This window comes from Perna viridis, chromosome 6, assembly GCF_037379345.1.
Source record: "Perna viridis isolate PV_CMFRI_1.1 ecotype Kerala chromosome 6, ASM3737934v1, whole genome shotgun sequence".
Lineage (NCBI taxonomy): Eukaryota > Metazoa > Mollusca > Bivalvia > Mytilida > Mytilidae > Perna > Perna viridis.
The window spans coordinates 27,258,606-27,275,527 of record NC_142450.1 but is presented as its reverse complement, the minus strand read 5'-3'; the positions used below and the strand labels follow the sequence as shown (position 1 = coordinate 27,275,527).

Here is a 16,922-nt window from a genome sequence, read left to right as displayed (position 1 = left end):
GAGGTTTCTGTTGAAGTGTATACTGAAAACCCCAAAAACACGAATGCAAGAATCCACAAACTTGTGTTACTTCCCCAATCCACGAAAACTGTTTCCTAAAATTAAGTACTTTCACAGTACTATGAACAGGTTTAAAACAATACTGTGCTTAGTCTTAATATGTAACCCCAGAAATTGTTGATATTTAGGATACCTAACATTCCAGTCAAATTTCATTAAAATCCACTATTAGTAGCTCTGGAAAGAGAGTGACTGACAAGGGAAGAGACAAGTATATTCCTACTACTCCTCATACAATTCTTTTAGTCATAAACGTTACGAAAAAAAAAAAAAACACTTTCCATGAATGCTACATTTGTAATTATTGCTAGTACCTTTTTACAGACAATACAGATTTGAACTTTATTCTTGGCAGCAGCAGCTTTTGGGTCAGGCTTTACTTCATGTTTAACAGCCGGCTTTATATCTTAAATAATTTAAAAACTATACATAAATACATGTTCACCAGTAAAATAGTAACCATGATTCAGGTTTGACACTAACTTTTCATGATAGGTAGACTAGAGGACTTTTGAATAGATAAATTAGGTAATCTTGAAATTATTTCGCCGCCCTGTCTATAACACTAGTAGAATTTTAAGAATTAATTTAGGTAACTGTAAGGACTACCAATTAATATTTTAAGGAACTTCTCTCTCTAATTAGTAAACAGGAATACCAGACCGCTGTTAGTGTCAATCCCTGTAATTATTTTAAAAAAATATCAGGTGGATGTACAAAATGGTCTTGATTCGCATAAAAGATTCTTGAAATAATGGAGCTTAGTGTATCCAAAAAGATTCATTACATAAGGTGCACAGTGACTAAGTGGTTGCAGCAACAAACTAAATATCAGACGGTCAACACCACTGTTAGTTTGAGCCTAGCAAGAACATGTACATGTATAAATGTTTCTTAGAGCCTATTGTAGCTTAGCCATGTAAAGCCTGAATTGGCAATTAAGCCATAAACCTAATGATTTATTTTGGATCTCTAATTTCCTTAAATCAACACTCACCTTTTTTAGTATCTGCTACCTGTAAAATACAAAAATGAATCAATTATCCCAGTAAATAAATATGCATACAATAGCTTATAAGGTTTACTGAAATGTTGGTAAATAAAAAATCATTAGATACAGAAAAACACTCTGCAGATAACACTGAAAACATATTTGCATAGAGTGTGAGCAACATTCTCTATAAGTACATCCTCTGAAAAAATTAAAAATTATAAATGCTGGCCTTAATTTAAAAATATCACAATTTTATGCAAGCTGGCCTAAATATTATTGTTGTTAAGCCAAACATTAACAAGATAATAAATTGGAAAGAGTGAAATACAAAGACAAATACCAAAGGATAATTCAACAAGTGTACAGAATGCACAAGTTAAGTACCATTCTGTGTAAGAATCAGGCAATGAGTGGTACATCATATTTCTCAATTTGGTCTTTTTTGTCTCAAATATATTCAGTACATCTACAAAACAACAGAGAAGAGGTCTCAACTTATTAGAAAGCATCTGTGACAGATATTTTTGACTGCTTATATACAGAAGAGGTGCAGGAAAATTTTCCTGCCATTTTTCCATATGGCATTTATCTTAAAAAGGCAAATTTTATCTTAAAAAGGCAAATTTTACAAATACTTTGATGGTTATTTCTGGAGGTAATCGGGTATAAATACTTGGTTAATGCAATAAAACCTCTGTGTTTTTCCCTTCATATGTCACACCTTATACACATTTTGCCTGATTCTTAGATGGAGAAGTACTTTTAAAAATCTTCAAGCCACAAGTTATTATAATTTGGTTATTCCTGATTAAAAGTTGATTATCCTATTCATCATGAATACTTTTCCACAATTTAATGCTGTTAAAATTTTTGTGATGGGCAGATCAATATTCATGTAGTGATGTTTCGGCAGGAGAAAGTCAAAGAGTGAAATTACCATATTTGTTTTACAATGTGAATTGCTGAAATTTAATATACAGGGAATATTCAATAAACCACTGCTATTTATAAAATTCTTATCTTCAATAGGGAGTGATGAAAGAAGTGCATACATAACTCCCTACAGTGTAAGGGTGATATACATGCATTTGCTCTCTATAATTGGTTTAGTATACAATATCCTAGTTGTTGAACACTATATACTTATTTAGTTCTTTACCTTCATAGTATCATTGCCTCCAGTCACAGAAGATATCTGAAGACTGAGACCACCAGCATTTGTATCTATGGCCTCTTTTTTCACATCCTTCTGCTCTGAATCACTGTCATCATCTAGGTCAATCACCTGAATTTCCTCTTTTGGTTTTTCTACAATTTGCACATCATCAGCTTCTTTTACCAATGTTTTAGAGGCATCCGCTTCTTTCTTATCATTTCCAACAGAGACTTCTTTATTGGCATCCCCACATGGTGTATCTGTTCCTCTCTGAGATGTTTCATTTGCATCAGATTCAATTAGTGAAGTCTCAGTAGCACCAGTCTCATTCTGAGATGTAACAGTTATTGCAACTTCTTTTTGAGTATCTACATCTTTAGCAGTGTCTTTAGTTGCATCATCACTTGAATCAATTTCTTTTTCATTAGAAGCTTCATTTTGGTTATCAGATATATCTGTCTTTTCATCAGTCCCTTTTCCAACACTTTCACCAGTTTCAACCATCTCCGACATGCCAACATTTCCCTCAGTCTGTTCAACATTCAATTTTCCAGAACTTTCAATTGCAGATTCTGTCAAAGTTTTGCCTACAATCTGTGCATCAGTGCTTTCATTGTTGACTGGAGTTTCAACAGACACTGTAATGTCATTTTCTGATTCTGTCAGTAGGGTTGACTTGTCATTTCCAATCTCATTTGAGCTAGCCTCGCAGAACTCAGGAATACTCTCAACCTGTGTAATTTTGATTCCCTCACTATCCATATCAATTCCCTCCACTTGATTTTGATCTGATTTGTCATATGATCCATCATCTTCAGAGGCTTTGCTTTCTTCAATGGTTTCCATGGTAGCATCAGCTTCACTTTCAACCATTTCAGAATCTTTGTTTTCATCCACTGTTTCTGCACCTGTCTCCATATCTTCCTCTTGCAGAGATATTGCATGGCCATAAAAAGTATTACTGTTTTCCTGCATGTCTGTATTTCCTTCTGAATCAACATTTTCCTGTTGCATTTCAATGATGTCAGTGCTTGATTCTTCTTTGTTACTCCCAGATTCAACAACAGAAAATCCACTCAAAATCTCAGGGTCTGTTTCCATGGCAACATTGTCCTGACTTCCAGCAGACGACAGTTGACTAATATCATCGCCTATGTCAGCTGAAACATTACATTCTCTGTTTGCTGAAGCTTGATCTTCATCTAGTTCAAGATTGTCCCCAATACTTGACACCACTTGAGAAATCTGAATTCCCTCTAGATGATTATTCTCTTGTATATTACCTTCCTCTGAAGTACTTAGTTCACATTTATCATTAGATGTGACCTCAGTTCGCATCAATTCCTCAGCTGAAGCAGTCTCTTTTTCATCAGCTATAAATAATATCAAAATACTGTTATCTCCATACTTTAAATTCGTGGAACTGTATGTTAGATAACCATTTCAGAATTATATAAATATTATGAACCCATTTATAAAGCATATCATATATAAACAAAATTGACAGCACAATTATCATATATGTATGCTCTTTTATGACAATAAAATATGAGTTTTAGAAATTGTACCAATTATTATTTCTTTCTTATTCAAAATTAAAACATGAATGTATTAACTTTCACAGTTTTCAAATTATGGCTATTTTCATTGATGACCAAAAACCAGCAAAAAATAGTACTTGCCAAATGGATTTTTTTACACCATATAACGCTTACAGTTTTTTGCAAGCATCAAAATTGATACCCATAAATATGTTCATTTGACAGAATCTGCAAAAGTTAGCAAACATGAAAAATGACCGTGTTTTGGTGTGTATTTTGCGCACATTTTTATATAAAAATTATTTCCAGAACATGGGGGTGCATATTATACATCAATACATAAGAATTGGCCTCGAAATTAAAGATTTTGTTACCTGAAAAGACATTGCGTAATGTAAACAAACAAACCAGAAGTGAAATGTTACTGAAAGAAATTTTATCTAATCATCAAATACATCTTTAAGTATTAAGACTTTAAAGATTTTTTCTTCAAATCATGTTCAAATGATTTAGTAACATGTTTCAAACAAAGGTTGTACAATATGTCCTTCTTATAAAGCATGATTAGAAATTAATATGAAACAACTAAAACCCAAAAGTAACTAATTCCTTTTTTGTCAAACCCTCCTTTAATATCAAATGCTTTTTTCAGCTGAAAATGATTATTCTGATACTTATTTTGATTGTTTCTTACAATTTTCTTTCTTAAACTTAAAATGAAAAATTGTGAAATTTAAGTTACAGCCAAAACCAGAAATGTCCCATTTTCCCAACTCACGATTTTGTTTTATAAGCCATTTCATACATCCTGTGTCAATTTTATCATGCTTCAAAATTAAAATTATCCAATTTATGTAGCTATGATGTTTACATGATGTTTTTATCTGCAAAGAAGTTTCTTTCCTTCACAATTTCATAGGAAATACCACATCAAGGTAAATAAATTGACTGATCAAGTGCAAAATATGGATTTTTTTGTCTTACAAAATTTTACTGCAACCTAAGTCAAAAAAACTTTTTTTTTTTTTCACACGTTTAGACCTTCAAAATTGCACTGCGCACAATACATAAATGCACACTATACACACCAAAATACAGTAATATGTTATAGTCAAGGGTCCAGAAATTTTGACAGCCCATGAAGATCATTTTATCAAATTTCAGCAGACGTTTGTGTCAGTCTTTTACATGCTCAGATCGCAAATAAACTTAAAAAAACATTTTTTATGTAATTATTTTAAGATAAATATTGGAATTTGTGTTATTTCATCACATACCCTGTCTTTTACAAAATATCAGAACGAGTGAACGAGTTCGGTTTTGACCGCATATGGATGTTCTAACATGTTAACAAACATAATATCTCTCGGACTTTTTCATCACATTGACAAGCAGCTGAAAACTTCCCAATGACTGCTGTTTATTTATACAAAAAAATTGTGAATACATTTTGTATATTGATTTAAAAGGTTTGTTGACTTCTGTGTTAAAAATATTCAATCGATAAATTAATAATTACAAACTATTTTTATTCTACATTTATTCCTAAATGGTACAAGTCAAAACTTCCTATCAATACCAACTTTCCTTTTGGGGTATGGCACCTTATGACTCCTTATTCTTATTTGACTGTACTCACAGACCTATAACTTAATTCCAGTCTTTCTTTAGTGCTATGACACCTTAGAGTAATATTTATATGAGATCCATTCACTTTTACTGAACTTATTGTCCATACATAAGGAAAATGCTTGTTTTAGGCTCCATTTTAGGCCTTTATTTCAAAAAGGTTCTTCAGTGAATCTTCACCAACAATCCAGTCTTCCTTGTGAGGTATGGAACCTTGTGAATTAATTCACTATTAGTCAAGTTCTTGTCTGAACATCAGAAAAATGCATGTTTTGGAACGCCTTTTTGGCCACTAATTTCTAATATGTTCAAGTCCTAACCCCGAAATTCAACCGAAGTCTGACTTTAGTGGGGTAGAATATTGTGAAACATTATCATAAATGTTCCTATGCTTTATTGGAATCTGGAATTTTATGGTTAATTCTAGAAATTGCATGTTTTTGACACTTTTCGACCCCCAATTCAAAAATTATCGGGGCCATAACCCCGAAATACCAATCTTTCTTTTGTGGGTTAGAACCTTGTTATTAACTTCATGAAGATAAACCAACTAATATTCAAGAAATCAAACAAAAAACCAAGTGTCTTTGGGCGATGACACGAAGGACAAACCAAACAAGGACAACAGTGCCATACCATTATTCGACCAATAAATTTTTGTGGTTGTATAAAATGTTGACTTTCTGTGATGTGGCCCTTTTGACCCCTTATAAACAAAAACCATAAGAGATATCTGAAATCTGATTGAAATCACAGGCAGGGATTTTTATAAGGAATCCAATCAAAAAGTTGATAGCACAGGCGGTTTGTGATTCTTGTGAAAATTGTTCATGAACAAAATTTCAAAGATTATATGATGTTCAGTAAAATTGTGGTCATACATTGCATTAAAGTACTATTAAAAACTGTCCTTTTAATATGTATAAACTGAAAGTCAATCTATACTACTGATACAACCTCACACACACACACACACACACACACACACACACACACAAGGAGTTAAATATAGATGTTATATTTAAATCCTTGACACACATTCACAAATTTTGGTTCCAATTCACCCTTTTCCCCAATTTTAAATCTATCCAAAAGTTAATGTGCATTTACATTCAAAAGCTTTATTAACAGAGTATTTATCCTACTTAACAATTATACTTAAATAAAACCAATATCAGCTTGAGAAAAAAATTTCCTTAACACAAGATTTTCAAAATCTAGACACTTTTATCAATTAGAATTTTCCCACCAATTTTACTTGTTTAAAATCACTGCTCTTCACTTCTTGTTTATGAATAGTAAAATATTAACAATACGATGGAAAGTTTGACTTGTATGTATGTTAAAATGAAAATATTAAACATATTTTATCCTTCCATACACATTACTGCAAGAAATAAATTCCCTAAATGTAAATTTATATTACTTAATACCTTTGAAGGCCAAAAAAAGAGTTCCACAAATCTTGAGTTGATATGAAGACTGGATCTTAATTTTAATTGCATAAATAATGGAATGAGTAAAAATGTGGTCGTGATTAAGATTTGTTCACATATTTTGTGCTAGATATAATATTGTCACAGATTTATGGCAGCAATTTACCTTCATTTAAGTCTAAAATGTCATCATCTTGTACAGAACCGACTAAATCTGGTGAGACATTTTCACCTGTTTCAGCTGGAGCTATTTCGCCTGATTGCTGTTGATCATCACTTGTCAGAAGAGAAGTCATTTCATCCAGTTGTGGTTGGTCCTGGACTGATTCAGAACATGTACTCTCATTGATCAGAGTGTGCCCTATTTGGTTTTCTTCAAAGACAATTTCTTGGGATTCTGTTTTAAAAAATACCCAAAAAAACACATTTTAAAACACAGACAAAAATATCCATGTTAAAACTTGCTATAGTATTGGCTTGAATTTAACTAACCAAAATAAGATGCTCACTCCAGCATCCATGTAATTTGAATTTTAAAGGTCTTAGATCAGAAGTTAGGGTACTAAAACTCTCAGCACCATAAATTTGAACCCTTAATGATATTTTTGGTTAAAAATAGTTCTTTGAGTATGCCACTTCAAGTAAGGCATAAAAAAATCCTACACTCCTTTTTTTCGTTCTTTGAAATGTTTGTTTACCAGTACAATCATTGCAAAGTATACACGTTTACAGCTGAATTTTTGTTTTTGTTCAACAAGGAAGATTTAATGTAACAAACCAGCAGTTGCCTCCCTTTGGTCACTATTTTCATCTTCTTCCATAAGATCAAGAATATCATCATCTGCTTGTTCAGTAGGCCCGTCATTTGTCTGCTCAGTGGGTATATTATCAGCTGGCTCAGTAAGCCCATCATTTGTTTGTGCAGTGGGTAAATTATCTGCTGACTCAGTACGCCCATCATTTGTCTGCTCAGTGGGTCCATTATCAGCTGACTCAGTACGCCCATCGTTTGTCTGCTCAGTGGGTCCATTATCAGCTGACTCAGTAGGCCTGTCATTTGTCTGCTCAGTTGGTCCATCATCTGCTGACTCAGTACGCCCATCATTTGTCTGCTCAGTTGGTCCATCATCTGTCTGCTCACTTGGTCCATCATCTGCTGACTCAGTACGCCCATCATTTGTCTGCTCAGTTGGTCCATCATCTGCTGGCTCAGTAGGCCTGTCATTTGTCCACTCAGTGGGTCCATCATCTGCTGGCTTAGAAGGTTCATCATCCTTAAATAAGAACCATAAATTTAACATTAAAGTCAAGGACCACATAGTACTGAGTAAATAAATAGATTTGTACTTCTTAATTTTTCAAACTGAAAAATATTGACAATGACTTGTTAAGTTAAAAATATCCACTAAACTGGCTTCACTGATGTTTTTTTTAAATACATGCAAAGATATTAGATCAAGACTGATACATGATTGAATGTGAAAGTTTCATGTACTTTAATGTTGATTTTTAACAATGACACTTGTGACTTCACTTCAAATCAGTTTTCAATTATCACAGTTACCAATTTAGTGTTTTCGCCAGTTACTGGCTGAACTACTATGTCATCTGCTTGGACTGCAGCAGTTTCAGTTTCATCATCACCAGACTGTTGAATGTTGCCTTCTTCATTTAATGTCTGGCTTGCATCTAAAATGTAACAATATATAAGGGTCCATTTCAACAAAGACATGTAAGCCCCAGACAGAGAATTTATTTCACCCAGTCTTCTAAATTAATATTCTCAGTGTCTACTTTGAACAAAAACTGTGGGAAAAAATAACCTTTCTCATCATATCTTCGATTTTTCATTACATGCTTTGTGTGTTAATAGATTTTGCCAAGAACTCATTTTATCATTTTGTTTATTGATTCATTTCTGTTAATTTATCTTAACTGCTATATAAAGTGCAGTCCTTAATCAAAATCAAACTTTCCCTTCCATATCAAAATCATTATACCAGTCTGCATTAAATTAAATTTTAAGAATTTAGGCAATTGTTTTTAATTTTTAGTTAAAAAAAATTTTTTCACTAAAGTCATGAGTAGGAGGACGAAAAAAAAAAAAAAAAAAAAAAAAGAGACAGACATTTTAGAATTTTTTTTTAAAAAGATTTTGTTAAAGATAACACTTTTCTGAAAATATTTAATAAGGTTTTAAGACAAAATAGGTTGAATTTGTGTTTGTGCATTTGAAATTGTGTTGTTTTCTTTCTGTCTGACATTGTTTCAACCATTTTAAAATAATGTGTTGATATTCTGCCCACAAGGTTCTATGACCTTCCTTCTTTTTTTTCCACTTTTTCCTAAATATTAAACAAAAACAGATTTGAACATTCTTTTTATTATTTTTCAAACAATAAATGTATGGGTATATATACCCATTTCACTCATCACTCCCACAGGCAAATCAGTAGCCACTTCTGTGGAGGAACAAATTGTACTGTGGCCTGGTCCATGAATGTAAGCACTACTTCCATATATTTTTTCTATGAATAGATCCGGATCTAATTCGTCAGATATAGCCTAGCCTATCGTAGAATCAGTTTTGGCCTTTATAAATTAGCTTTTAGTTGTTTTAAGACCATGATCAAACACAATGATGCAGAACCATGAATGCATCTTCAAGTGCTCGCTGTTCAGAACTCTTCGCTTCAAAGTATTCAAAACAAACTTTAAACAACATGGTTTTTACCGTGAAAAAACTGCTATGTCTTTCAAGCGCAACAAAGATTAAGACTATTAAAGATATAGCCAATAACCTTTAACCTTTTATTTTTTTGAAACAGCAAAGCACAGAGTCAGTTGGAAAAAATTTTTTAAAAAACGAAACGAAAGTCATTTTATTTTTTTTTTCCAAATTGCTAAAAATTAGGGTCAGCGGATTCGTTTGTTGGGGTTTAACGTCCAAGCAGCAATATTTCAGCTATATTCAGACGATGAACATGAAATTGATGATAAAATGAACATGAAATGATGATGAAATGAAATAGGGATGGGACACAAGGACAATGGGGGTCGACAAATTTTGATTGCCACTGGAAATAGGGAGAGGTGGGTAGGGTCGGGCAATTTAGCCTCCTGTGGCGGAGCCCTATGGTTCCTACTCCGGGAGAATACCACAGTAGGGTTCTTTAACGTGCGAGGAACATGGCATCTTTCCCAACACGGTGCACCACTATGGTTTGCGGTCAGGTTTTTCGTATTATAGCCTGACAACCCCAGCATGTAACACGCCAGGGGTACCCCATTCCATCGCCTGGGGCACACATCCCAGTTGCTCTGTGGGCAGAGCGCCCTAACCCCTGGCTAGGGTTCTGAGCACTATTTAGTCGCCTTTTACGACAAGCTTAGCGCTGCTGCAGGCCTATTCTTTTAACACCCAGACCTGCACGGGGTCAGCGGATTCGTAAAACTAAAAATAAAAAAAAACAATGGCCTTACCAACCACACAACATTGAGTCAATTTAAGTTCAGGATACAGCAATGATAATTTAAGTCTTTTTGAAATATCCATAAATATGATTTGGGGTATGAAATCTTACTATGTCGCTTCTAGTTCAAGAAAGAACCCTCTCTTAAATTGAATTCATCATGCCCTGCCCGTAAACCATTCAAAGTCTATGTAAAATACTATAATTTACATGTACATGTATATTTGTACACAACATACCTGCTGAGGTAGAAATTCCATCACATTCACCATTTACAGCAGTAAAACTGGAATCAGTCTGGAAGTGAAATGGAATCATTAAAGGATATGAACTCATTTGGTCTACAAGAAAATAGCATAGGTTACAGGTACATGTAATCAGATGTGTCACTCAAAATTTCAGCATCACTCTGTAGTACATGAATTGTACTTAAGTTTAATGTGTATTCTGGGATTCCATGTTTTACCCAGTTGATATCATTTTATTGTGAAGACTCAAACACAATTACAATTGAATTCATCATAATTTTAATATAACAAATTGACTTAGTAATCATTTATACCTGAACATCATTTCCATTTACAAGGTTAACGGTCTTTTCCCATGAATATATTAACCTTTTGTCACTTACCTATACTCTTTTGTCTTACCACTTAAAAAAGACTATACTCGGCGTCACATAAATAACATACTGTTAAAATTTGAATAAAAATATTTTCTACGACTTTATTGACACCTACCGTTGTTTAAATTGTCTTAAATGACTTGCTCATTCGTTTAGCCAAACGGCTTCTCCCTAAACAAGTCGCTTATTAGCTTAAATCATGCGTAACAAATCCTTACGGGAAAATCCCATACTAATATCCGCCATGTTGGTTTCTACGGGTTGATTTGTTTACAAACGAAGTTCGTAAGTTCCCGTCGAACTCCGGTGACAATTGTCTGCTTGATCAACTTCTCGGTATTGTACGTTGTTCGCGTAAAATAAATCCGAGATATCCGAAATAACGCCGAAGTGCATTCTGGGTTCTTCGGTTTTTGGACAAACCATTTAAACGTAAACAACGTCTCCTAGCAACCCGATCACTGTAAACATGGCCGACTTTTTACAATGTTAATATTGGCACCTAGAATTAAAATCTGACCGGAATTTAACGATTCAATGTTTAGGGAGAAGCCGTTTGGCTAAACGAATGAGCAAGTCATTTAAGACAATTTAAACAACGGTAGGTGTCAATAAAGTAGTAGAAAATATTTTTATTCAAATTTTAACAGTATGTTATTTATGTGACGCCGACTATAGTCATATTTCAATCAGTCTGATTTATCCTTTCATTGTGTAAACAGGTCATTTAATTTAATACCTGTACACAACCAATGAGGGACCTGTCCTATCAAGTCAATAAGATAGCCTAATACGCCATTGTTACATGTTTCCTATAACTTGTTTGGACACATTTGAATATAATTTTTACCTCTAATTTTCAATTTGGAATCTCTGCCTAACAACTTTCAATTTTATTATTGCATTCTTTTTGACATATAAATTACGAGTATTGCATGAAGTAATACTTCCATGAATTGATTGAGCATTAAATTAATACATTATTTACAAGTCTTAGAAGTAATGGTGCATCACCATAGAAAATGCTTTATCAGATTATTACTTGAAAGTAAAAACATTACGATTTCCATATTTTTATTATGTGAGCACGGAAAAGATAGAATATTATTCAAACCAAATATGTAGTTGTCCTGATAAAATACTTTCAAAATGCTTAAAATTTCATTGCTTAAATTTATTGGTTTTTTTTATTACAGTTTTTGTTTTTTGATGTATTTTTAATTATTTATGTAGTTCCTAAGGCCCCTTCTTGACTCAATGTTCACCCTACCTGAAAAAAAAATATTTTGATATTTTTCTGATTTAGATCAATTTCTTTCAAATTGACAGCATTTATCACTTAAATTGATAAAATCAATTATTTTTTTTTAAATTGCCCACCTTCCCTACTAAAGAAACACATATTGGATGAGAATCTAGGAGTTTTGATAATGATGGCCTAAAAAAAATATTTCTTTGTTTACTTTTCATTTCATTTACTAAATTAAGGCAATTATTATTTCTTTTCTACATTTAAATAAATTTCAATCAATCTATTTATGTTTTCATTATATCAATACATATTATACATGTGTAAAACTAATCCCTTTTAGGGTGCAGCACTGGAGACTTTTTTCTTGTGTGTGTGTGGGGGGGGTTGTTTCAACGACATGTGTGTGTGCTAACCTGGAAGCCCAGGTAATATTTTCTTTCCATACGTTTCTCTCAAATATAACCCCGGTAGCAGTGACTTCTTAAGTAGTGAAAACTGTATAAATTATTTTGTGAAATGTTTTTTTTTTTGCTTTTAGAGTATATGCAATGTAATTCAAAATATAAAAATAAAAATGAGTTGTCTCCCTTTAAAATAGCGTATCTATTCTATATATAGATTTTGACGCTAGGTGACATGTTACATCTTTAGAACAAAACTACGCATGCACTTTAAACTTCAAAAATAATTTGCCAGAAGCGATACTTCATGCCTTTAAATATCCAGTCACCTCAGCTTTATTCTGCGACAGAGACAGCGCTTCTCCGGCTTCTTCTTCCACCTCCATGCCGCTTCTGGCTGAAATATAATTTACTTCCGGTCTTCCCAAAAGGGCTGATTTAGATGTCTTTTTTTCTAAATTACTAATTAGCTCCAGAAATTTCGTGAAAAAATAATTTAAAACTTTCTTTTATCCAAAATCTGGCGCTATTAATGTGAGCTGCAGAAATGGCGGCAGCGTTGCCTCGATCTCAAAACAGGACCAAGGGCAAAGACTGATAAGGCGACCTGTCCTTTAAGAAAATAAAATACCACGAGTTGCATCCCTTTTTACAGCTTTGCATATTTATAAGCTTGATTGCTAATAAAAATTATATATATATATAAGTGAATTATTTATGAAATACCTTTTGTGATAATAATGTCAAAAATATGACATTATAATTTCTAGAATTAGTCTGCTTTCCTTGTTTTGTAATTTTATTTCTTTTTTCAAAAGTTTAAAAACCAAGGTATGTTCATACTTGCAGTCTATAATACTTACAGGGTAAGCTTAATTCAATACAAAATAAAGTAGATCATGAAAAATGAAGAAAAAACACTTATTGATAATTGTCTTTGACAGTGCCCTTGTCTTAAAAAAAATTATAAAAACTTTCCGAAACATTTCAGAAGTGCAAAATTTTCTTCTGAAAACTAGTCACTAAATTTTTTGATTCATTATTCGATGTCTTTAAAATTTTATATATTAAGGTGATTTTCTACTTGAATACTTATCATTTCTAATATTTCTATAAGAGGACATTATATAAAAAATGAACCTCATGATGGCTCATCTTTAATTTTATCTAACGTACAGTAACGACACTTTCTTTCAATTTTATCTATGAACTTGTTTGAGTATCTGTCAGTCTCCGTACTTATTCTAATTTTACAACTAGATTGTCTAACAAATTCTCTGAAATTTATATGTTTTCTTTTTTTTCAAAACCAAATTAAGTGTTTTTTGGAGCAATTTAAGTTAAAAGTTTCCCACCTTCAGATAGTATGCGTACTATTTTTGAAGTAATTACAGTATTTATAAAATTATAAAGTTTATCCCAATCTATAATTAAACCCATCGCTTGCTCCCCGTTTATTGATATGTCGCGTGTGAATGTCCCTCTTTAACTAATTTTGAAAAGTATATACATCAGTGCAATCTTAAATTCTCTTAGTTAATCTTATTTAATACGACACTTATCTTTTCGATCCTCGATAGGATAAAATTCTTTGTACTAAGTGTACTACAATCTGGATAAGGCAAAGAAAAATATTGTTTGTTTCCTAACTAGCTGCTACCATCAAGAAAAATAGCGTATAGGTATTGGTAGGGATCCGAAACTATTAACCATTAAAATTGGATAATATCATGAGAATCCACAGATTAAAACAATGATATATACTCAGAAATTAAAGCGAAACAATTCAGGCGAATTCATTATTTATATGAGTCAATCCATGTCTATATTTATTTATATTTTTCTTGGGGTGGGCCCCTAGTTTAGGGCTCCCTCATTTGTAAATTTCATGATCCGCAACTGCTAAAAAAAAAAAACAAAAAAAACGCACCAGAAAATGATGTGTGAAATTGAATTTGAAGTGTTAACCTTTCACGTTGATACATTAATCCCTGAAACGGTCACTGCTTGTGATCAATTCATGATCTGTTTCCATTGTGTGTGTCTGTGAGTGTGTGAGTGTGTGAGTGTGTGTGTGTTTTCTTTTCTTCTTTTCTTCTTTTTTTCAAACTTACAAATTTATTTTCTTTTTTTTAAACTTACAAATTTATTTGTGATATATACTTGTAGCTTATCTTCGTGTTACGCTATATAACTAGTTCCATGCAGAACAGGCATGTTGTATTAGGCAGCATTTTTTTTGGGGGGGTGGGGCAGGGAGGGGCAGTGGATTTTTTTCTGACTTGGTGTGGTACGGAGGAACGAAATTCCCATCTCTTACGTTGTAGGAGAAAGTGTAGGTCAAGATATGAGGCTGACTTCACAGTGTCTGTAATATCCTTTACCCCAAGTTCTTTAGGGGGTAGATGCGATGTATCAAATCCCCGAAACTGGGATTGTTGAAGGATTGATATAGTGCTATCTTATTTCCAGGTTTATGCTTGTAACTGCCTCGTAAACTATATTTTTCACTTATATCTTAAATTTAAATAATTACAGATGACATTTTGGTAAAAATTCATTGGTATCATTTGTTTTTATTTCAAATACCTTTGGTACAAGTGGAAGTTTTTCGACTAACTTGTAAAAAGTATTAAAGTGGTTTACTTCGGTATTTGAGTCACATGGTGGCAATTCTCATTAAGTTCTCTTTTTCTCATTTTGCTTAGCACTATGACCCCGCTTGCCCGTTTGATATATTTCCAGATATTGAGATTATCTTTATTTTCGTTTTGCTTTTATTTAAGTTATCTTAGTTTTATCTCAAACATGCGGGCGATTTGCAAAGGTGTAGGATATACTTACAAAATATATTTCTACATAATAAATCCATTTCGCAATTACTTTTTACTTTTGTTTGTGATTCTCTTCCTTGCTTTCTTTTTCGTCCTCTACATTTTTTTTTCATTTTTTTTCTCTCTCTTTGTTTTCATTCGTTCTATTTATTTGCATATGTTGTCCGGCCAGTTCTCCAGGGAGAAATAAACCACATCAAATCGTTAGGTTCCAATATTTATTGCAGTAACATGGATAAACAAAAGCCCCTGCAATAACAATACATAAATTCATAAGACTTGGGTAAAGAAAGATAACCCTGATAGCATAGATAAATTCTATCAGTCAATTAATTAAAATAAAATAGTTATAATATAAAAACATTACACCTTCTATAGGCAATATGATAGTTCTCATATAATGCATTTTCTTAGAAAAATGTATTTGTCTGTTGCGCATGAATCTCATGTACAATATTCCACATCTATATATGTTTTAAACACAATGACATACAAAAATTAATTTAGCATGAAATATCTAAATAAGCAACAAAAATCAGTTAAAAATAAACTTAATAGTTACTGACTGAAAGCCAAATATTACCAAGCAAGCAAATAATATTAGTTAAGCAAATTTCATAAAAATGTAACACTTCCTTACCTCACACATAGGTGCAAAGGTCAGTTTCCCAGTATATCAATTCATTACAATACTCTGTGCAATAACATCAGCAGTGTCATGGTTACATCTGAATACAAGATTACAATAATAACTATTGTGCTTCAAAATACGCACAATTACATGTAACGCATAACACAAATAAAACACTTACTAAATCAACTTTACAAAAATAATAATATTTTGATCATTTAGACTTTATATTTATTACTGATTTATATTATCTCACTTATCATTTTATTTAACTTTATTCTTATATTATTATATAGTTTTATAAGTTTTTAAGTCAGTCATCCATTCATTCAGCTCAAATCACTCAAAATGTTATTTTTGGGACAATTAGCAAGATTATTACTAATAAATACCTTTTAAAGTAGAAGAAGTTAATAATGGTGACATAGGCGTGAAGTAGACAATCAGATTTCCATCAAAATTAATATTCCAAGATATTCCAATAGTTTTACTGAGTTACAAAAATGTCTGCCATCTATAGTTTTGTTTGTTTGTCGGGGTTTAACGTCCGAGCAGCAATATTTCAGATATATTCAGACGATGAACATGAAACGGATGATTAAATGAACATGAAATAAAAAAAAGGATGGGACACAAGGATAATAGGGTCGACAAATTTTGATTGCCACTGGAAAAAGGGGGATGGGTAAGGTCGGGCAATTTAGCCTGCTGTGGCGGAGCGCAAAGGTTCCTACTCCTATCGAATACCACAGCAGGGTTCTTTAACGTGCGAGGAACGTGGCATCTTTCCCAACACGGTGCACCACTATGGTTTGCGGTCAGGTTTTCCGTATTATAGCCTGACAACCCCAGCATGTAACACGCCAGGGGTACCCCATTCCACCACCTGG

The 16,922-nt window shown here is 32.7% G+C and overlaps 1 protein-coding gene and 1 long non-coding RNA gene across 3 annotated transcripts in view; both read right to left on the bottom strand.

Moving 5' to 3' along the window:
- The window catches only part of LOC148614321 (uncharacterized), a 35,490-nt gene extending 22,329 nt beyond the window's left edge, over positions 1-13,161 (bottom strand). The window contains exons 1-8 of one of the 2 annotated variants that reach the window (XM_088588403.1): positions 12,897-13,161; positions 10,529-10,630; positions 8,381-8,505; positions 7,595-8,090; positions 6,983-7,213; positions 2,214-3,583; positions 1,058-1,076; positions 375-466 (exon numbers count right to left, since the gene is read on the bottom strand). In XM_088588403.1, the coding sequence (XP_088444529.1) occupies positions 375-466; positions 1,058-1,076; positions 2,214-3,583; positions 6,983-7,213; positions 7,595-8,090; positions 8,381-8,505; positions 10,529-10,625 (2,430 nt within the window). In that variant the 5' untranslated portion in view covers positions 10,626-10,630; positions 12,897-13,161. The remainder of the gene's footprint in view (positions 1-374; positions 467-1,057; positions 1,077-2,213; positions 3,584-6,982; positions 7,214-7,594; positions 8,091-8,380; positions 8,506-10,528; positions 10,631-12,896) is intronic. The other variant, XM_088588401.1, reaches the window with a different exon arrangement.
- Positions 13,162-15,344: 2,183 nt separating this feature from the next.
- Positions 15,345-16,557, bottom strand: LOC148614320 (uncharacterized). The gene is made up of 3 exons (XR_015923188.1): positions 16,425-16,557; positions 16,042-16,129; positions 15,345-15,650 (listed from the first exon to the last, which is right to left on the bottom strand). It is a non-coding gene; the product is annotated as an uncharacterized LOC148614320 (long non-coding RNA).
- Between the last annotated feature and the right edge of the window lie 365 nt (positions 16,558-16,922).